At 43.0% G+C, this 23,251-nt stretch overlaps 1 protein-coding gene across 2 annotated transcripts in view; it reads left to right on the top strand.

Moving 5' to 3' along the window:
* The first annotated feature begins 18 nt into the window (after positions 1 to 18).
* The window catches only part of tyro3 (TYRO3 protein tyrosine kinase), a 36,135-nt gene continuing 12,902 nt past the window's right edge, over positions 19 to 23,251 (top strand). Inside the window, exons 1-9 of one of the 2 annotated variants that reach the window (XM_036542978.1) lie at positions 19 to 329; positions 3,340 to 3,523; positions 6,228 to 6,328; positions 6,909 to 7,079; positions 11,708 to 11,794; positions 11,926 to 12,041; positions 14,441 to 14,621; positions 15,635 to 15,777; positions 22,947 to 23,085. In XM_036542978.1, coding sequence (XP_036398871.1) covers positions 3,390 to 3,523; positions 6,228 to 6,328; positions 6,909 to 7,079; positions 11,708 to 11,794; positions 11,926 to 12,041; positions 14,441 to 14,621; positions 15,635 to 15,777; positions 22,947 to 23,085 — 1,072 coding nt within the window. In that variant the 5' untranslated portion in view covers positions 19 to 329; positions 3,340 to 3,389. The other variant, XM_036542977.1, reaches the window with a different exon arrangement.

Here is a 23,251-nt window from a genome sequence, read left to right as displayed (position 1 = left end):
AGTGAGTCACTGCTTGGAGTTCACCTTTGATCTGTTTCAGCAGTGTTGAAATGTTGACAAGAAAAGTGCCGTAAAATAAGCAAATATGTATAGTATCTCAAGCTCACATGTGCATTATTAGTAGGAAATATACGTAGAGATTGAGCAAGTGTTAAATTTAATAAATTTGAGAAGGGGAGAAAATACTGTATGTTCGCTGCTTGCCACTGAATATCGCTAGGCGGCGTTTTTTGTATTTATCTTGCAAGGAGCACGGAGTTCAGCTTTAAAAACAACACGGGCGTATGAACTGGAGTTATTTTGACAAAAGCATCTCTTTCTCCCGTAGAGTAAGTGGTAAAGTCTGTGTATCACTCACATTCTTCTTCAGCTGGAAGAGAGAGATTTTACGTGGATAATATACTACACAGTTTGAAAAAGTCGTTGTGCTTTGGTGTTGCCATGCTGGTGGAATAGCATGTAGCAGAAGCGTACGCGGCTGCTGAGTTTAGCTGCGCTCCTGCGGTCTCAAGTAGAATTGCAAAGGCAGCCTTAAAAGTTTTAGTTTAGATGGTGAAAATGACGTTTTCTTCACTTTGGATAATAATCCTGTTTGTACTGGACGAAGAAGGAATTCATGGTAAGATGGCAGAGTTTCTCAAACTAATGTGCCCTGTACACGTTCGGGATTTAGACGTGTGAGATGTTAATGTTTTACCGTAACTTTAAAGCAGGCATTGTTTTTTTTCTCCAAAGCTCAATTAATTAACGTACAGCAACGAGTGTTACCACGTTTTATTTGTGTAACTGTCATAGAACCAGTAACGTTACCTATGCTTATTAACGTTTGTTTCGGTCTTGTTTAGTTAGCCACCTATTAGCTCAAATGGTTAGCTGTAAACGAGTCGTGAGAATGCAATGGATATGATCGATATTATCAATGGACAGTGTAACCTGCCTGTCTCACCAACTGGAGAAGCATTTTCATGATGGAGTCATCACGAGATGGCCAGTCCAGCATCTTAGAGTGCTTTGGAAAAAATGCAAAATTACAAGCTTCTTATATGGTCCAGTCTATGTGCTTGGTAATAATCTCAGCATTGATTACTGGTGTTGTACATTATGTTATAGACTTTCTCTGGTTATGATATTAAACCGTTAATAATGTTTCTCTCATAATAAACTTTAGTGTAGGTGATAGAGATTCCGAGTTGGTTGTTGGTTAAAAAACATACACACGCACACGCACACAATATTTATATAATCTATCGTGTGCACACTCGCTCTATGTCTCGGGCAAATAACTGGTGTCATGGTCACGGAGACATTACTTAGCGTGTTCTTCTAGCTTTTGATCTATCAGTGTGTCTGATTTTTTTTTTTAGAACAGTGTAATGGGGAAAGGCAAGTAGTTATTAGGTCACAAAAACATGTACCACAGTATGTGTTAAGTGTTTTACTATCCCACTGCCATTCATGTGTATTTTCCCCCTGATGTCAAATGAATTATTCATTTGTTTTCCAGATCAAAGTAAAAAAAAACAGTTAACTACACTGAAACTGTATTTATTTCTAAATAGAGTATGAAATTTAAGTGATTTACTTTGTACAGGATCAAAAGGCCATGAGTATTCCAGTCTGTATGCAATCTCATCTATGTTGATTCAGTACCTCATAAACAGTTTTTTTTTTAATTTGTGCATGTATCACATTTTACTCATGTGTTGTTGATGGACGCAAACTGGAGACTAACCACTGCATTGTAGTTTGAGTGCAATGGCATGCTTTGCTGTACAGATAGGAATAGCAAATGCCACCACTGCAGATTCCACTTCAGTTCATTCATCTGTGCTGTAGGAAAGTGTGCAGATTGTAAAAGTAAAAGTGGGTTCTCTGAGCGTGGAAATGAATACACGCCCAAGTCTTTGTTTCATTGTTTCTAAATGGAGATTTTAATAGAGTAGAGGCACTAGAGGGTCTTCTCCCAAAGTACTGAGGAAAAAAAGCCACAGACAATTAGAAAACATTGCTTTTTTAAGCACACCCATTCGCACCCACACCCACATTCAGGGTACACCTCTAGGCTATTGTCCTGCTGAGAGCAGACAGTTTGTCTCAACGTCACCCCAGGAAGGAGTTGCTTACATACACAGTTACCCTAGGAAGGATCCATTTACATTTTAAACAGTCAGCTGGAGCAACACTTTTCCTCAGTCTCCCAGGATCAGGTTGACCTTACTAATGGCCAGCTGCAATGTCTTTCCATACAGTATTCCAACACAATTTGCTACACCCGAGAAAGGCAAGCATTCTGTCTTCAGGCAGAATGTAACATGTAACATGTCCGTTCAGTCACAGGTGCCTAGATTTTGTGTGTTTAGTCTTTTAAAAGAGCCACATACTGGAGTGAGTGTGCTAGATTAATGTTTAGGAGTTGGAAAAACAGTCACTCGCCACCTCCCTGTAGAAGAAGGCGGCCATTGATAGAGTTGTGCAGGGCTCTGGTACAGTATGGCCCAGCTGTAGCCAGCTGCCTCAGGACAGAGCCTCCAGTCATTTGCAGCCTGCATTACGTCTGCGGCCCCAAACCAGAACATGCAGATCAGTAGAAATGCATGCTATCCCTGGTGTACAAAGGAACCAAAGCACTCTGCATGAAAGCCTTCCTCACTAAAGGTGCACGCTTTGTCTTTTCTGTAAAGTTTGCAATGTGAGAGATCCCTTGTATTTTGGTAAGACTGAGGCTGTGCACTGAATGATGCATGCAGATTCCTACAAGCTAGACATCTGCTGATCAGATGATTTGTGCTAGTTATACTTTGATGATTTATGGTGTTGGGTCACATAGTCAGGGAGACACACACAGTATATTTTACATAAATGTGGGTAGTCATTAAAAAAAGCTCAGAAAATTTCAGCAATAAAAGCCAAATTAAAGATGGTGACTATATTCAGCAGTTGAAAGAGTAAATCATCTGATTTGTAAAAGCACTGGATACCTCATCTGGCATTTGGTGTCAGTTGTGGCACCTGTAACTGTTATGTTTTGGTAAAAGCACCCCTTCTGTTCATGCTGTAAAAGCATCTCTTGTGTGCAAGTTGTCAGCTCTGCTAATCTTTGCAACTCACAAATGTAACCTAATTCACCGATATATGTGTCTTGGCTTTTGCTCTTTTGCTGTGCAATGTGCCATTGTGGTATATCAATGCATGCTCAAGGCCACATAACACGTAAACCCACTGGCATGGGGTGTGTGTGTGGGGGGTGGGGGTGTGAAACCTCTCGTAAACATTGAAACCATTGAAAACACCAGCAAAGGAGCGCACCTCTGACTGATTGGGATGTTTGATGTCTCCAAGGGTTTCATTTCACCAAAAGCCCAGCCAACCTGACAGTGACCCAGGGCAACATGGCCCGCCTTGGCTGCGCCGTAGAGGGGCTGAACGAGCCAGATATTGTGTGGATGAAGGATGGGGAGAAGCTGTACAGCACTGACCAGATGTACATCACTCTAGAGCAAAACCACTGGGAGACCTTCCACAGGTGAGTGGTGCTGAATATGCACAGACAGAATGCTGTTGGCTGCCTGCTGCTAAACACTATGTAATTAAGAAAGATATGGTTTTTACTGTGGTCTTTGTGTATTTTATCTGGGATTTGGTAAGGAATGTTCCAAGATGTAGTTCAGTACAATGTTTTGGGTCTTGTTAGGATATTTTGCCCTTCTCCGTGGAGCTCAATGCAGGACGATGAAGAACACGCTGACAACTTCTCTTAAAAGAACTGATGTTTATTTCAATGCGCAAAGGAGAGACAAACTTAGGACATTTGGGCTGTCTGTACCGAGAGAGTCTCCAAAGAATGAAGTTGTGTGGTGTGTTGATATACAGTCCATGGTCATACATATCAAAGGATTGAGTTAAGTGGCGGGCCAGAGACAAATGGTCTTGTGCCATGGGAACCCTGGTAGAGCCATTCAGCAAGGATGTGTGACATCCCCGCTGCAGACACCACAGAGGTGCCACACAGAGACACAGTAATAGTAGAAAGGAGACATAACACACCACATACAACACCTATACGTGGTACTGAATAAAACTGGGAACCTATCACACTGAATGAGATACTTTCTTGTCAGATAAAGATAGCAAACATTGTGTCCACATTTGTATCCAGATAACCTTGTGGAAACCTTGTAGTGCCCTTTTCACTGTCTTTGTTCTCTTGACTTGAAGTGCTGACTGACTATATGATACTGGCTTGCCAGGAACTGCAGTTTCGTTCCTGGTAATTTGACCACCCTTCTCAGAGTGACAGCCCACCCCACTGCAAATTGTTGCTCCAGCCTGTACCCCAGACACTCCAGCCGTGGCCAATTGTGTACATGTTTCATGCATCACCATTGGGAAAAGCATGAAACAAGGCCGTAGTCATCATTAAGACTAGAAAACACTAAATATTGCATGTGCCGAGATGTTTGTAGATGCAACTGCAGAGGTTGATACCATGGCAGTCTGTGCTTTGGCGCATGTTCCATGCATGTTATGGAGACACAGAAAGGATAGCACTGTAAATAGGGGCAATGTGTTATTCCTGTCTACTGAAGAGCACTCACTGTGTGCACCTCCTCCTCAGCATGGCGGTTTTACAGGAATTGGTAAAAGGGGGTAGGGGAGTAGATGCTTATCCTCAGTTCTTAATCAGCTTGGTGCGCCTTTGTTGCATTGGCAGTAAATAAGACAGCCTGGAGCAGGGGCCCACCCAGCAGGTACAGCAGGCCCTGAGGAATGGCAGCGGAATGCAGTCAGCTACCTATGAGTCATGGCACTGTTGGTCATGTGACTGCATGTCAGTTGAACCCTGCATCATAGTTAATCCTCAGCACATGGATAGACCTCAGTGCTCTGAGGGCAGTTGTTTACCTCCAGAGCTAAACAACCCCTTTTTATGTATGCCACCAGACTGTTCACAATGTAGCCCTGTATGTAATGACCACAGGCGGTGTTGTGGTATGCGTGCTGCATTTTTCTGCTCTCTAAGGAACAGCCATTTGCCTTTTTTCTTATTGTGCCTCTTTCATCAGATGTAAAGTGAAGATGAAGATGTTTATATTTTTACTTCAGATCATTTTTTTCAAAACATGATTGTATTGATGCAAGAAATCTGCGTTTTTATCAGCTGGCTCCCCAGCAGCTCAGACAGTGATAGGGTTCCCAGTTTCCCAGGTTCAGAGCTGTCATTTCCCAACAATGACCAGGGGGCCACATTGGTAGAGTAAGCTGGCTCTGTTCCGCCATGGATGGGGATAGGTAGGTCGCCCAGAGTTTGAGTGTCACTCCTCTCTTGGCACCTTCGGACTCGCATTGGTGCCTGTGAATTGAGAGAGAATCAGAAGGGTGCACCTATCCACCAACAGCGTGTGACTCCTGGTGCACTATGGGACTTGCAGGCAGTTTACATGTGTACCAAAGGATTGCATGCTCCTTGAACATGCATAATTGCTGTCAACCAGTGTTTGGTGAAAAAGGACTTGAATGCTGTTGCTGCTCATATTGTTCAGCACCCTTGACATGAATACCATAAAATTGAGCTCTGCTGGAAGCTTGTGCACAGAGACACAGTAATCAGTGGCTAATGAAGTGAAAGCTCATGTAGCCGTGCACTGAGACCAGGACAAGGGGAAGCAAGGTGTGAAAGTGTGTGTGTGCTGAGAGAATGTGAAAGGTAAGAAGTGGGGTTAATGTCTGTGTGTTCAGGGTTACTAGGGTGTCATCAGTGGGCATTATGTTATGAGGTGGCTATGAAATCTCTCAGTAACTTCAGTGGGGCTCTGCCTATCCTCCCATTGGTGTAAGCACCCCTGGTGTGTGCTGTGTTGTTTTCAGTATGAAAAATAGCTGCTGAACTTATTAAGAGAATTCCACTCACCTGGCTTTGGTGCTCCTACACAAATGTGAGGGGTGAGAGATTAGCTTCATACAGTACAGCTGGCAGTTCTACACTAGTGAAAAAGGGGGAAAAGCAGAAGAGCAGTGTGTCAGTAGATTTGTTTGGCATGGATAGTCGTGAGAGTGGGATTCATGTACAACACTGGGATTAGAATGGGATGTGTGAGAGGATTTTTGGGGCGTGGATAGTGGTGGGAGTGGGATTCATTTACAATTATGGTGTTAGAATGGGATGTGTGAATTGTGTGGGAGCCACTTCTTCATTTTGGTGATGCTGATGTCTCTGTCTGTGTTGCCAGTGTCAAATCGGTCCAGCAGCAAGATGCAGGGAAGTACTGGTGTGAGGCAGAGTCACGAGGCATCACCATCTCCTCTGACCCTGCATGGATCACAGTGGAAGGTAAAGCATCCCCATGAGCATGGCAGCACCTGCATTACACTAGTGCTTCTTATCCAGCCATTAATCCTATTCTTCTAATTGTGTGTACTGAACCTACCACAGAGAGACCAACTGAATGGATCTGAAAGCTGATAAAAAAGTGTGAAACCAGCATAACTTACCTTTTGAGGTATCTTTTAACACGACAGATTTCCTCAGGAAAACAGTCATTTATTTTTACCTGAAAGTGCTGTTCAAATTAAAACATTATGAGAAACTCATTAAGTCTTTGAGAGTGAACCTTCCAAGCACTCACTACCCTGATGACTTCTGCGAGGTCTGTATACATGTATGGATGGCTGTGCCAGCATGACCTGCTGTTGTCTTTCACATTGTGTTCAGTTGATAACGTGGGTCCCTGGAAGGCAGAAGGTGTCAGCTTTTCTCTCCACCTTCATCCCACAGTACATGACCTTGAATTCCACAGATTGCTGAATAGGATGTGTTGAATGTTTCTATTCGCTTTTTGAGGCACTGGAGATGTAAAGGACCCTATTGACCCTGGGATATGTATGGTCCCATAACTCATCCCACCCTGTAGGTGTCCCTCACTTTGTGGTAGAGCCCCAGGATGTGGCCATCTTCCCTGGGATGCCCTTTAACCTCAGCTGTGCTGCCGTTGGCCCCCCTGAGCCGGTGGAGGTGGTGTGGTGGTTGGGTGGAGTACAGGAAGGAGATGCCGCGCCCTCTCCTTCTGTCATCTCTGTCCCTGGTAAGCCACTGCTTCACTTCCTCCTCCTCCTAGACCTTCCACCCCAGCTGGACACAACTGTTCTTCTTATTGAAAAATTAAATGCTTGATGCTTTAAGTGTACATTAACAGGAATGTACCATGTTGATACAACTACGAGGGATGGAGTATGTGATTTTGCAGGTACTGGGAGGCCAGGGAGTTTGTGTCCTAACAGAAGACTACACCTCTTTTAATAATGGTCTCAGATGAAGCTGTTTCAGGAGTCCTCCCAGTCCTGTGTGAGTCTGTTTGTGAGGAGCTGGAAGCACCACTGGACTTTGGCACCAGTGTTCAGCAATGTTGTAATCAAGGCTCTTCATAAGACATCACTAAATGGTTTTTGTCTTTACAGTTTTACTCGTCAACTTTTGTATTTTGTCTAGAGACTGTGTTTTATTTAAAAACCTCACCAAAGCACTCAGGAATCGCAATCACATTACACATTCTGTTATATCAGACATCTAAATAGCTAGCAGAAAGAGAACTGGTCCTTGTACATATCTCTATGTGCAGCTGGCAGCATTGTGCACTCTGAGCTGAAGGTTTGAGCGTGTGTTGGAACTCATAGGCTTTTAGGTCAAACTTGCGAACAATGCTAGTGGATGGGCTTGGGCAGAGTCTGACCGATCAGGGCAGATTATGACTCAAGGATTATATAGAAAAGGGCCATTATTACCTCCTCCTTGAGATTTGCTCAGTAGTGCAGTAGCTTGGATTACTGAACTGCATCAAAGGTCAGTCTTTTTTTTTCCTTTCATTTATTGGAAGGAGACTGGAGGGCATTCCAGCACTGCCATAAGGGATTACTCTAGTCATGTTTTGTCTATACTGATGTTTACTTATACAATACAGTGACATTTGGGTACAGGGGTAGAGCAAGAACTGTTTGTGTATGTAATTAGTTTGGATGTCTTTGGACTTGCACTTCAGGTTGCAAGGATGATGTCAGGGAGATGAATATGTTCTCCATAAGGTGTTCACTCTGTTGGTGCACTGTGGGGCTTGCGGTGTACCTGTAGTTACTGATGCATGAGCGTTCTGTGCCCCGGCACATATGTGGGAGAGCAAAGAATGTCAACAAGGAGATCAGCCTAAAATTCAAAGTGATTTAAAAGTTGGAATTCATGAGAAAGTTCTTATTAAAATGTATTTTGCTTAATTATTGCATTGGATTATTGGATAAGCATACTCTTATCCAATCAGAGTATTGTTTATGTGTTGCTGAAAGCCCAAGACATTCAGCACAGGAGGAAGACAGCAAGATATTGTAATGATTAAACAAAAGGGTTGTTGAGGTAGTACAACAGCACAACACAATATCAAAAGATCAAATATTCAAAGGCTTAAATTAGTATAAAGGTGCTCTATTTATGACTGTCAGTGTAGTTATGTGTGACAGGTGCTAAGATAACCTGCCTTAGTAGGGGTTCTGTGCAGCATCCTGTAGTTCTGGAAGGTTGTAGAAGCAAAAGGATCTTGGTCCCTGCCCCCCAACTCAATTCACCTCTCTCCCTGTAATAAGGGGTAAAACCTATGCTGTGGTTGGGTGTGTGTGTGTGTGTGTGTATGTGTGTGTGTGTGGTTGTATGCTACTTAGCTTACAACACAAACCTAAAGATAGTGGGCCCCAGAAATAGCAGGCACAGTGGTGACCTGGGGAGTTTACAGTAGGAAACCTAAAATGCTCTGGAACCTCCCCTGTGTTATCCCCACCTCACTAGATTACTAGTGAGACGCCCCTACTCCAGAACTACTGCTCAGACTTGAATAACTCGTAACAAGCAGACGAGTGGATTTATTTACCAAAATAAGAAAAAAAATGTTAAATAAGAAAGGTAACAAAAATCATATTAGCTTCCAGTTCCCTTAAAATACACAAAAGCTCTTGTCTCTGTAACTTTCAGTCATCACATAACACAGTGTTTCATTATCACCCGTAACGTCAATCCTATTTCAATTAACATCACTTCTCAAAGGTCAACCCACCTTTGCACCAGTTTTCAATATAAATCATAAACATATGATCCATGCGCTTCAGTACAGAACATAACAGATAGCATATGCACACAAAAAAACAAATATTTATTCAAACTTAAACAGAGCAATACACAGCTAAAGTCCTGTTGTTAGGTAATAAATTCAGTGTCTCTGGTCAAAATCCAATTTAATAAAAAAATATACCAGCACAGGACCAAGTACCGCGCTGCTTGTGTCCCTGTTATTCCGTAATAAATTCAAGTGTTTATAGCCAAAACTCAATGTAAAATATGTCAGTAGTGTCTCTTATCATAACCAACTCAAAAATACATACATTCCTACTTCACCTCTTGTCCAATGGTCACTTGTCTGATGTCACTGGGTCAGGAACCAGACACTGGAGAATGTTACTGCATGGCAGGGCAGGGCAAAACCTGGCAAAACACCGCTATCGCGAGATGGCTTCCACTCCCCAAACCGCTGGTGCCAACCCCGGCGCCTTTTCCCACCCAGGTAGCTTCCCGTTAGCTAGCCGCTCCCACGATCTCCAATAACAGCGAGGTAAAGCTTCTTCTACCAGAGTGAAGGATCCGTTTCTCCACATAGGGCAAAAACAATATACACATAAGCACAATACGAGCCTTTAGTTTATCGCCAACATCGTCCTGCTTGACTGACGGAAACAAACACATATTCTCTTATCACTTCCAACACGTCGCCATTACTGATTTTCATTCATCTTGTTTCTTTTTTGTCACTCTTATGCCCTGCCCTTCTTCTCCCCGTTACTATCACCTAATTCGCTGATTCACCCACTCTACATTTAATTCTGAAAGTCTACAATCACTCAAAAGTTCTTAAAGTGACAGCTTAATTGCAATACCCTCTGTATCCCTTACATATGTACCAGTTAAAGATAAACGCCTGCACTAAGTATTCATGATCCTGATGTAATAACTGTTTGTTACATTGCTGTCATATGGTGTTCCCTGAGAACACTCTAGTTATTTATCCTTCATGTAAGCTGGGATGTGCCAGCACTTGCATTTTAAGGCCATTTCCAGTGCATTTTCCAGTGAAGGGGTTGCTGTGATTTCACAATCAGAGGATCCGCCTTTGTTCATGTCCAGCAGGTTCATCTGGTTCAATTTCTCCTCCAGACTTGTAACAGGATACTGCCGTACACTGGAGCTGCTTTCCGTAAACCGACTCAGTCAGACCCATCACTGACGGATCAATAATGTGCTGGCTCGGGTGTTGGAGGGCCCGAGGCTAGGGGCCTGCATCTAATTGGGGGAACAGCTGTTGTACCCTGCTGGAACATGCACCTAACTTGACTTGCATTCATAAATATACACCTGTACATGTGGATATTGTGTAAACGGTGAGCTGTATAGGAAACTGACAAGCCCATTGCACTTTGCACACACAAATGGAGATGTTGGCCCAGGTGAGAGAGGAGTCTACCTGAAGGGGTGTAAGAACCTATAGTAGCTGTATACTCAATGAGTTCTTTAAATATAGCCATAGGGGCATGGAAATGCCTCTCAGTGATGGTCTGTGTGGAGGCTGGTATCTTGAAGAATTCAAATCCTGGAGTATTTCAGTGAATGGGCATCAGCACATCTTGGTGCTTAAAGGTTATTATTTAACAAAATGCTTGTATTAGATAGAGGAAATAATTCTATACCTGAGTGATGAATGGGTGTATTTGTCTCAGGAGGGCTCTTGACCAGGTTTTATTTGCAACATGCTGAAATTACGGTTGGTGGACCAGATTTATAAATTGCCTTCAAGCTGTCATGCATAGGAGGCAAACCAGAATGTAAGACTGCTCTCTGAGGAACAGAGCTGTTAGTAGCTGTGTCTGCCTAGATGTCTCTTAGGAAGAATATGGGTGTCGCATAATGGTGTCTGGAGTTGAAGTCTGTCATAGCATTTGTGATGAGGCCTCCAAGTGCAAGCTGGACAGACAGCTAAGGGGAGCTCCTATGGAGCCATTCATTTCTGCCTTATCTCCAATGTGTATCTGTGAAATTCGAGCTTCCTCATTAAAAAAGGTGAAACTGGGACCAGCTCCTCAACTGACTCAACCATTTGAGAGCCTGGGTTCCTTCCTCCTTACTGACAGACAGCCTCATAGTGGCCTACCTGAGTTGCTTATGTGTCAGTGTTTTACACATTCGCTGTACTGGAGTTTTTACTGCAGCAATACTCTGGAAAGCTGAATAATTTAGCAGTCTAACAAAAGTCCTGTAAAATGGCCATACCAGAGTTAAAAGAAAACAAAATAATTCTCTCAATGCATTAGAATGGGTAGTCTGCCTAATTAAACATTAATTACAGTGGTCAATATAATTCAGATATCTTGTGTATTGTAAACATATTACAAAGATTAGAATAAATTAAAATTTATTGGAGGTATTTGACAAAACCATTTTAAGGATTTCATCTACATAAATAAATTGGCCCAAATATAAGACATTTTTTCCCAGAATGCCTAAGCAAAATCAAGAAAAGGCAGAGACTCTTTGGAGAGCAGGAAGCAGCAATGTTCCAGTCCGGCTTCAAATTCAGATTGGTCTGCTTTTGATGAGTGGCCACTCAATGACCGGTTTTTGATCCCGCAGGTGTCACTGGCAGTATGAAGTTCTACTGCGAGGCCAAGAATGCGAGGGGCATCTCTGTGTCTCGCACTGGCACCGTGCACATCAAAGGTGAGACTCACCCTGCAATCCTCGCCAAGGTGTTCCCAGCATTCCCAATGCTGCGCTTCTCCACTATGTGAAACGACACTTAGCGATGGTCAGTGCTGCACAACACCCTTGTGTCTCTGGCTTCTCTGCAGTTCTTCCAGAAGCTCCCAGCACAGTACAGGTGATGCAGGTACGAGAAAACAACGTCACCCTGGCCTGGACCCCTGGATTCACAGGACACTCCACCTTGCAGGCCTGCACCATCCAGGTATCCTCCCAGCAACTTGCTGTTTCACATGTCTGTTCATGGGGTTACACTGTGAAGAAGTGCTTAGTATAAAATAGAATGCTGGTTTAAATGCTGTGTACTCTGCTGTTTTACTATTTAGCAAGGTACTTAATCTGAATTGCTTCAGTAAAGATGTCCAGCAGTATAAATGGGTATTATGTAAATGTAAGATATACTGTAAGATGTAATATAAAATATAATGTAAGATATAATATAAGTTGCCCTGGGGAAGGGTGCCTGCTAAGAGATTCATCTGCTAGTATAACATGGAGCAGCATGGTCCATTCACCTTTGTCTTCCTATTTCTGTCTCTCATCTACTCAATCTTCCGGATTCTTCCTTTCTCTCCTTCTCTCTGCCTTTATCCTTTTCCCCCTTTTCTTCTCCTTTTCTTCAGCTGTCTATTTCCCTTCCCTCTACCCTCTGTTAAGGCTCCACACATACTGAACCATTACACTGCCTTTAACCTTTCATCTTGCTTTTATACTGAGGGCTTAAAAGTTGGATAAAGCCATTATTTTTATTTAACAGGGCAGGATCACATTGTCTGCTTTAAACTGTGCAGCTTGAAAAATAAGTCCTGAGCTTCCAAGCAGAAATATGACAGTGATGGTTAGACAGATCTGAGGCCCTCCTTGGTTATCTAGAGAGTCTATACTTCTCTTGTTTTCTTTGTTTGTATGGGAGGTGATGTGGCCAGCCTTGGACCAGAGCCAGGGAGTGACTTGCTGCCTCCCTTCCCTTTGCTGCATACTGTAATCAGACAGTCAGTCCCACTGTGGCCCCAGGCTTCAACCTCACCCACACACAGCAGACCAGTGCTGACAACAGAGCTTTTAACATGACACACACGCTCATGTATGCTGATTAAACAATTATTTAACTATTAATCTCCCTGGTGTCACACCCCAATGCCCTGCTAACAACAAGATGAGAATATTAGGGATGTAAATGACTCATATTTCTGACCATGAATGAACTGATGGCTGAGAAAGGCGATTATCAATTAATCATTATTAATGCTATTAACTTTTAACGATTAATGCTAAAACAGTGCATCCCTAGTTTTTTTCATTCAGAATGTAGTAGTCGCATGCACAATTCTGTGTAAAACATATGGAAATTGGGTGGATACTAAGGACAGTTTAGTCAGGTAAACATGCAATAAAATGTCTTGAATGTTTTATCCTTTTGGAATTACCTGATTTGCTTCATCAAGTTCATCACAAACAACTGTGATTATGTAGCTGCGTGCAGCCTATTTTACACATAGATAGCTTGTAACATTGAAGGATTAGTGGCAGTAACATTTGTACACAAACAGCTCATTCATGATATTTATTCGGAATTTGCATGTTGGGAGTTCTTACGTGATAGTGGTTGTTGTTACAAAAATACTGAACAAAGAAAAATCTAGGCTGGGCAGATGCACATGTGTCAGCCTGTGGCTTTCATTTCTGATGACTTTGATTGGAGGAATGAGGGTTGTGGCCTTCTGGTCATCCATATGATTGTGTATTGTGGAGTTGGAGAGTACGAAGGTGTGAGCTCAGTTATGCAAGTTCCCTTATGTGATCTGAATGATATAGCAAACACTAGGATCTGCTCCAGGAGCAACACCTCTGTAAACGGCCAAACAGTGTGTCAGTTTTGGCATGTGTGTCATGATGCCAGTGCCATGGTAAATACAGTCCACATTCATTTAGCAGATGCTCTTATCCAGAGCTTATCCAGAAAGAAAATAACATGTTTAAATGGGGTATATCCATGGCTTTTTTAAATGATACCACATTTGCTGAAATGAACCTTTTTGTATTGCAGTGTGTGTTGTTGTGAAAGGGACATTTAGCTGCCACACACATTTAGAGCCCACATTTTGGATAATAGGCACAGATAATTATGTTAGCACACCCATATGATATAAAGATTTGTGGATCTGTGCAGCACTCACTCACACACACTATACGTGAACAAGCAGAGTGATTCGCACTCAGATTATTAAGGTGCTATTGATCAGACGGGTACAGTAAAGGGGAGCTCTTTGGGTCCACTATTTGCTGAATCCGCAAAGAATTGCCGCTTGTGATAACATTGATCCCAGTTGAGCAACTAGATCAATTTGCTGTTGTGTGCAGTTTTACAGCATGATTTAAGATAAGCCATAAATACATGAAAAAATTCAGATATGCATAATCAAGGGAGAAAGAAACTAAACACTTAGGTTCTCCTGGGACAAATTATGATGAACGAGTCACTGAATCTATTGTTCTGTCAATCTCCTGCCAATATGGGTTTCATTTTTGTGGCTTTTTACCAATGTTAATGTAATTAGTAACAGTAGCAGTGACATAACTTTGTAATGATTGTTGTTTTCCCAGATGCTGGAGAATTCCAGGAAAAGGGTTGAGCTTCCTGAGCGCCATGTGATGGTGCCACCATTCCAGCATATCATTGGTGGGCTGAAGTGCTACTCAAACTATAGTGTGCGAATTTGCTGCAACAATGAAGTGGGACCCTCCCCTTTTTCCAGCTGGGTTGACTTCCAGACCCCTGAAGCAGGTGCATTGCTCAGTAGAAGGCTTTCCCCTCCCCTCTAATTTTCACAGCTCATTTAATTATTAATACTTTTTCATTCATTATTGTTGCATAGTTTGTAAATCTGAAAAATAATGCTATGATGGTATTCAGAATGCTAATGAAACTGTAATAATGTTGAGAATGTTGGCGTGATTGCTGTAAAACCTGATCTGACCGAACAAAAGCCTGTATGAGCGTAAGGTGCCTCCGCAGCAGAGTGGGCACCATAATCTGCTCCATATTTCACTTCAGCAACAGAACAGTGGCAGCACATTAGCATTAAGGAATTCATCTATCTGTATCTGTATCTGTGAGATGGTGGAAGTGCTTTGTGTCGGACAGGAGCCATAGCAGTGGCTGGTAAATGAGGGTGGTCTGAGGGACATTTTCTGGCCTAAACAGCTGAGAAACAGGCCAAGAGGGGGGCGAGGCCCCACTCCCCAAGCACGCTGGTTTAGGGGAGGCAGGGAGAGGGAATGGGGTGAGGGGAGCAGTTTGCAGATGGGCAGCAGGAAGGGGAGCTCGGGGGTGTGGTCTTGTTAGCATGTTTGTAAACTGGTAGGTCTGGCCCTGCTCCAGTTGAGGCCATCCTCAGTGCCACAATGAGGCATTGTGTGAGTCTCCAGTCTATTCCAGCACCCTGTCGGCCGTACAGCCCTCCTGCTGCCACCTATTGGTCAGGAAGGGCATCGCAGCTTTCGTGTATTGACTGCATTTGCTTCTGATCCACACCCCCAGTGACTGCTTGAATGGAATTTTACTCGACCTGAATTAGGCCTGCCCTGCTTTTGCTTAATCAAAGATGGCGCCAGTGAGAATTTGTTAGAACAATCTAGTTTGACTGTGGCAAACAAAGCAAACAGGGGCCAAGGCTTGAGTGCAGACCATCAAGTGGGCATGTACGGGAATGCCACAGGGTCATTGTCAATAGCATTGATTCTGGGTGTCACAATCCACGGTCACTGCAGTGACCACTGCTGCGTCACTTCCTGCAGTGCCCTCAGCCGCTCCACGGAACCTCACCTTTGAGCTGACAGAGCAGCAACTGTCCCTGAGCTGGGCCCCCGTGGAGGAGAGCGAGCTGCAAGGAAGGCTGCAGGCCTACAAGGTGCAGTGGAACCTGGGAGGAGAGAGCCAGGTATGCGTTCTGCCAAGAGCTCACTGCTCAGCGAGGGGGGGCTGCTTTGTGTCACTGGGTTCAGTCGCTCATCAGTTTTATTATATGTGAATATCTGAATAAATCCATCTCAAAAATGCCCATGCCATCAGTTGTAAAGAGTCTTCTGATGGTTAGGGATTGTACTGACTTGGCCTACACTTGAGGATGAGCTTGAGTGTGAAGTGATGAGGCTGTGCCTTAGTGGGCTACTGTAGCAAGTTTTAGTTAAACCCCTTCCCGTATAGACCAGTGCTCTAGGTTCGAAGGGAGGTGGTAATGATTGGATTGACACAAGTTGAAGGAAGATTAGCTGGCTTTACTATGAATGTAAAATGATATTATTAAATTGTCACATACAAACACTGAACTACAATATGCATACATTCACATATAACAATATGTTGTTACTATGTACAATGCAACAATGCTTTTTTTCCAATATCTTTTCTTTGGTTTGGGTGTACCTGTAAAATAAAAGAGATAAGTAATGAATTTTAAAAAAGTCCCCACACAAACAAAGTCCCCCCCCCCCCCCCCAAAAAAAGGAAATAAATGAATGAAGGCCTTCTCAGTCCTACCGCGGTTTGCAATAGTATAAAGGAAACAATTTCCCAGCCGTCGTCCGGGCCTTGGCTGTTTTCTTCTGCATGCAATTTATATTCTTCCAGGGTGACTCGCCATCTCATGGCGGAAATATCTTCACAATCAAACCTCCAAATCTCATGCATGAACCAAAAAAAAAAAAGACCTGACCTGTGCATATAAAACAGGCAGTGATTTGTTTGTTACATTAAAACATACTTAACTATCATGTATATTATCCTTAATAAAATTCTATTTATGTAATTTGTTTCAAGTTGTTTCCAATGCAAGATAGGGTTCAAAAGTTATAACATTCTCACATTTATTAAGTTTAACACTCAATAAAATACTATTCTTTTTCTTTTACGGTAATCCAATTCACTGTATGTTACCATTGTTGTCTACTGCAAACGCAGGTAAGTATGAAATACTCTCACAACATTACATTAATTAAATAACTAATAAAATGTCTCTCTCTTTCCATATATTACAGGTCACTGTACTAAACTGCACAGCTTTAGAATGAAATATATATGCGCTGCTTCAGAACTAAATGCGCATGCGCCAGTTTTTAATACGAAACGAATATCACGTGAAATAAACACATTTGATTGAAAATAATTGTAATGTCAATTGATAAAAATTCTAATGACAAATGTATAAACATTCACCACGTTTCATAACTTAACCATCATACTTTACTTTAGCCTGTAGCTGCGTCAGGGCAATGGTCTCTGATTCAGTGCCACTACTACTAGCAACGTAGCTTCCACTCGACGTTTAAACAGTACTGAAAAACTCAGCAAATAAAATAAAACACAGTTTAATTTATTTCAAGTCAGTTTGATGAAATAAAGTGTCTGTCAAATAACTAAACGTAAAGCATTGTCTAATTTTAATTTATATTAGCTAAACCAATGTAGCAGTATCTAATAGCACGTAGCATCCTAGCCTTAATATGCGAATTATACAGTAATGAAAACTTACCGAATAAAATCTTTTTACATTTCAGTTTAACTTAAAGTCAGTCAAATTGGTGAAGTGGGGTGGGTTCCTGAGGTAAACTGAGGCTATTTTTTGTTAACTGGTGGTTAAATTTAATATCAGCTTTCTCTGGGTTCAAAATCATAAGTGTCACTCTCTCTTTACACAAAAGCAGTCTGAGCAGTTCACACCGCGCTCTGACTCAGCTGATAATTGAGGCAGGACATCCTGCCCAAGCTCCGGTTTCATTGGCAAGCAAGAGACTGGTATAACTCCCACTTTTAACCCTTTAGGGGGTTACGCTCTACCCCCTTAAATATGGGCATGTCTCGTTGCACATTTCCTGAAGATTTGCCTAAACTGCCTTAGCAAATTCAGGGGACAGGCTTGGAACCAGTTCTGTACCTTCATATCCAGCCAGGGAATTAGCTGTTGCTGCATTCAGACCTTGAAATAAGGAGTTCACTACTGATATAAGGGGGTTTCCTAACTGAGGGTAATGAAATCGATGGGGTATCTCACAATGTCTGTCAGATCTCCTTACAGGTGGTTCTCTTTCCTCAGTTACTTCATCCTCTGTATCTGGGGTTATCCTTTCAGGCACAGGGTGATCATTGGCAGATATAATTTCTCCTTCTTCAGGGTCAATATTTGGATTGAGAGCAGGTAAGGTACTTGTATCATTGGCTTCATCCGTTGATACTTGTTCTATACTAGAAAGATTTTTGGCTCAGTCATTCAGTGGAACGGGTTCAGGTAAGTTGGTAGCTTCAGCCCTAGTTATTTCGGGTAAGTCTGTGGTTTCAGCATCAACAGGAGCTATTTCAGGTAAGTTTGACCCTTCAGAGTCAGCTTGAGCTACTTCAGGTTCAGGTACTTCAAGTTGTAGCACTCGATAGGTCATGAAGGGGCAGAGTGACAACTATGCCAGTAGACAGAGGTTCTTCAGGGGGGTTCGAGGTAGACTGCAATCCAGAGACATCACACACTTCTCCACTGTGTTTGGTCCAGTGTCACCATCTTCCATGTTATTGACATCATGGACATGAGTGAATCTGGTGGTTCTCTGAAGTGGAGGCCCACAACACCAGTATGAATGGGAATCATCATCTTCAGATTTTGAAAGTGTTGCCCCAACACCAGGGTTTTGACGTGTTCTTGGCTGCCTAGCCTTTTTGTTTGAAGAGGGCTTTTCTTCTGTTGGTGGCAGGAATCCAAAGGGCAGCAGAAGGTCCCTATGCAAGGTACAGGAAGGCCCTTCTCCATGCTCAAGCCTGACAATATAAACTGGGAGATCACCAGCCCGTCCTACTATAATGTGAATGGCAGGTTCCCACTTATCTGCTAGTTTGTGCTTCCCTCATACCCAAACATTCCTGACAAGTACATGATCTCTAATTTCTAAGGCCGACTATGTGACAAACTCGTCAAATCTTTTTTTGTTCCTCAGAGCTGTTTTCTGAGCATTTTCAGCATCTATTCTATAATTTTCCTGAAGACGAGATTTTAAACTTTTCACATATTGTGAATGAGAATGAGTTCTCTGAGTGGTAAGCCAAAGGCAATGTCAATGGGTAGCCTGGGTTTTCTGCCAAACATTAACTTGTAAGGGGTGAATCCAGTGACTTCACTTTTTGTATAATTGTATGCGTGGACTAGTGGTTTGACATAGTTTCGCCAATGTGTTTTCACTTGATCTTGCAGTGTTCCGAGCATGTTAAGAAGCGTCCTATTGAAACATTCCACAGGGTTTCCCCTTGGATGATATGGACTTGTTGATCTTTTGATTCCAGCTAAAGCACACAGTTCTTTTATAGTATGTGACTTGAAATCAGGGTCTTGATCACTGTGTAAGCGTTCAGGGAATCCGTAGTGAACAATGAAATTTTCCCACAAATACTTTGTTACTGTGTGAGCTTTCTGGTTTGGAGTGGGAATGGCAACCGCATACTTGGTGAAGTGATCAGTGATAATGAGAATGTCCTTGGTGTTGCTTCTATCTGGTTCAAGGGAGAGAAAGTCCATACAAACCAGCTTGAGAGGTCTTGTAGCTGTGATGTTGACAAGGGGTGCTGCTTTGTCAGGTAAGGCTTTTCTTTGTACACACCTATTGCAGGTCTTAACTCTCCTCTCTACTTCATCAGCCATTCTTGGCCAATAAAACCTTGATCTGACCAGGTCAAGAGTACTTTCTATACCCATGTCCATATGCCCCATGTTGTCATGTAAACTTTGGAAAATGACTAAACGTAAACTAGGTACTACCAACTGGAAACTAGTTTGATTGTCTTCCTTTCGTTTTCAGTACAGGACTCCATTTTTCAGAACCGGTTCCATTCTCTTAAAAGAAAAGGTATTTCAGGTAATTCTTGCCTCACTGTGGGTGGAGGTTTCTCGCCTGTCTCAAGTTGAAAGATTACTTCTCTGAGGCTGGGGTCAGCTCTTTGCTGCTCTTTAAGATCTGCTTCCGCTAGAGGAGGGACAGTTGGGTAGCCAATATCAGCCAGCTCTTCGTATCTAAAGCTAGATGGTATGGCTTCTGGATAAAGCGCTAGAGACTCCACCAAAGTGATTTTGAATTCTTCCTCAACATCACTTCCAGTGCTATGATTAACAAGGTGCTTCTCACAAACAGCACAAATCACTTCTTGGTTGAGAGTATTAAGATGCTCTGACTGCCTTGAATGACGATGTGTGAACTGTTCAATCAGCTCCTGTTCTTTCTGTGAAAGGAGATTGTTTGTTTGTCCTCTATGTGGTCTCCTGGAGAGGCCATCTGCATCAGAGTTTTGGCTCCCTGCTCTGTACTATAAATTGAAAGAGAAGGTTGAGAGAGCCACTAGCCAACGGTAGCTGGTGGAATCCAGCTTTGCAGATGTTAAGATGTAGGTAAGGGATTGCTGTCAGTTACAACAGTGAAGGAGTTACCATAAAGGTAATCGTGGAATTTTTCAGTTACAGCCCATTTTAGGGCTAAGAATTCCAATTTATGGGCAGGGTACCTAGCTTCACTTCAAGACCATTCTCTACTAGCGTAAGCGATGACCTGCTTTTGTCCTTCCTGTTCCTGGTACAGTGCTGCGCCCAAGCCGGTGGTGCTTGCATCTGTATGCAGTATATATGGAAGCTTGGGGTCAGTTAAACCCAGAACAGGAGCTGTGGTAAGTTTCTCAATGACCGTGTCAAATGCATGTTGACAACTGGGTGTCCATGGACCTGCAAATGGCTCTTTCGGGTTTAGATATGTGGCATCTGTCTCCAGCTTCTTAGATCTTTTTCTTAGCGGAGGGTATCCAGCTGTCAAGTCATTTAAAGGCTTGACAATCTAAGAGTAGTCCTTCACAAACCTACAATAGTACCCGGAGAATCCCAGGAATGACCTAAGTTCCTTAAGGGTCTGGGGCTTTGGCTAGGTCTTTAATGCGCTTATCTTTTCTGGGTCTGTCTCTACTCCTCTCTGGGACACAATGTGACCTAAGTAGCGGATAGATGTTTGGAAGACTCTACATTAGCTTCAACCCATATTCTTTAAGATGATTCAGAACCTGTAATAGGAGGACTTCCTTCAAATTCATACTCCCCATGCATTTTTCCATCAATCGCTGGAAAGTACTTGGTGCATTTGTTATGCCTTGGGGCATTCTGTTGAATTCCCAGAACCCCAATGGACAGACGAATGCAGTCTTGGCCTTATCGCATTCTTCAATGTCAATCCGGTAATATCCAGATTTCAGGTCTAGCACTGAAAACTATTTGGATCCAATCAAGACTGAGAATGCTTCTTCCAGGTTGGGTAATGCATAGGCGTCTTTCACTGTTTGCAGGTTCAACTTACAATAGTCGATGCAGAGTCTTACTTGGCCATTCTTTTTCCGCACGGCCACTATCGGCGAAGGAAAGGGGGACTGTGGGGGACAGATTACTCCTGCATCAACAAGCTCGTTGAGATGTCGGCGAACAGTTTCGAGGTCTGGGGGGTGGATCGGCCTGGAGCTGTGGTTGAAAGGCGTCTCATCATGGAGTTTGATGTGATGTTTCACCTTATCTGTATGACCAAAGTCAAGGTCATGGTGTGCAAAAACTTCTGGGATACCATTCAACTTTTGAGTGACTTGGTTCTTCCATTCTGTGGGTAAGGGGGAATCGCCAAAGTCAAAGACGAGACTGGACTTCTTGTCTGGTTCCTGCTCACTGGATGCATTGTTCTCAGGGTCTTGTGAGCACGCTGAAGGTATTACCCTTTGAATGGTATTCAGTTCTGCAACAACACAGTTGGCTGGGATGGTCACACCATGATCAGTTTCATTCTTCAGCGCCACGGGCAGCCGATATGGAGATTTTGATGGAAAGGTAATGAGGCAATTAGTTAGAAGAATGCCACCTGGCAAAGAGGAGATGGATGGCAGTTCCATAATTGCCCATCTCTCTGTGTTAATGTGGCTAACACTGACGGACCCTTCCAGGAGGGCACTTTGTCCAGCAGGGACAACTTGTCCACAACGGTGTCCGGCGTTGTAGTCTCACCAGCCTCAGGTGACCAGTGGCACTCTGCTTTTCTCTGAGCTCAAGTGTTTTTAACACTGCTCTGTAGCCATACAGAGCAGATCCATGCTCAGCAGTTTTCAACTTACTGCACTCTGCATACAAGACATCAGGGATGTTTGTCCCAATCAGCACCTGAGATTGACTGTTCCGAAAATCAGGAACAACAAGGGATTTCAATGCCTCCTCCGGAAAAATCCTTTGAAAACGTTATGTTAATTTCAATGTATCCTTCATAAGGGACTGACTGTCTGTTTGCACCTTCAACATCAAGGTTACGCAAGGGATGCAATGTAAATGTTGACAGGTAAGTTTGATAAAATGACAAAGGAACTGTGGTCACCTGTGATCCTGTTTCTAATAAGCAACTGCCAGAGTAGACTTCTTGCAGAGCTTTGACATGGTAAGTAACATCTTGAAGAGAAGAAATTGGATGGTCATAAGGCAGTAAAGGTTCAAGGGATTTCAGTGCTGAGCCTGACTGGTACTCAACAAGGATGTGCTGGTCAAACTCAGAGTCAGGGTTCTTAATGGGAACTAACCTGGAAATGGACCCGTATTTCTTCAAGAAATCGAAGACTTCCTCATCTGCTGCAGAATGAGTAAGCCCACTAACGACGAGGGAGTTGGGAACTTTAATGCTCTCTAACTGCACTATCTCCATGTTGACTCAAGTGTAGTGTGTAAGAAGGTAATTTGAAGAAACTAAGACAAGTGAATGAATTTCAATTAGAACTGTATTAAAAATAATACTCAACTTCAACTAATATTTCTCAGGCACAGTCACTTTATCTAAATATTCTAAATAACCACCTCCTGGCTGGCTCACCAATTTTTACTGTAGCAAGTTTTAGTTAAACCCCTCTGAACCTAGAGCACTGGTCTATATGGGTAGGGGTTTGACTAAAACTTGTGACACTACTTGCCAGAGGATGGGTGAGTAATTAGCACAACGGATACAAAAAGGGAATGCTTGTAAGGTATGTGTGTGATGTTTTGAATGCTGCTAGGATCTCAGAGGTTCTCATGTTTGTCTGCAGGAGGCGCTGCTCTTCAAGGAAAACATGGCTCACCTGTCGGGTGGAGGTCGCTTCTTCAACGCCACCTTCCAGGTGTCGGCATGCACAGTGGCAGGCTGCGGGCCCTGGAGCCAGCCCATCCTGGTGATGCCAGCTACAGGTGTGTCCCAGTGTCTCAGAGGAGCCCTACACCTGAGTGAGGGTGGGGGAGGGCTTATCATTTATATGCGGCATGCAGATGGGTCCCATAACAGTTTTTTACCACTGCCATCCAGGTCAAGGGAACCTACACAACAGGCCAGGGATTCAAATGCTAAATGCTCACT

Source organism: Megalops cyprinoides, chromosome 12 (genome assembly GCF_013368585.1).
Source record: "Megalops cyprinoides isolate fMegCyp1 chromosome 12, fMegCyp1.pri, whole genome shotgun sequence".
Taxonomy (NCBI): Eukaryota; Metazoa; Chordata; class Actinopteri; order Elopiformes; family Megalopidae; genus Megalops; species Megalops cyprinoides.
This window is presented reverse-complemented; position numbering and strand designations above follow the sequence as displayed.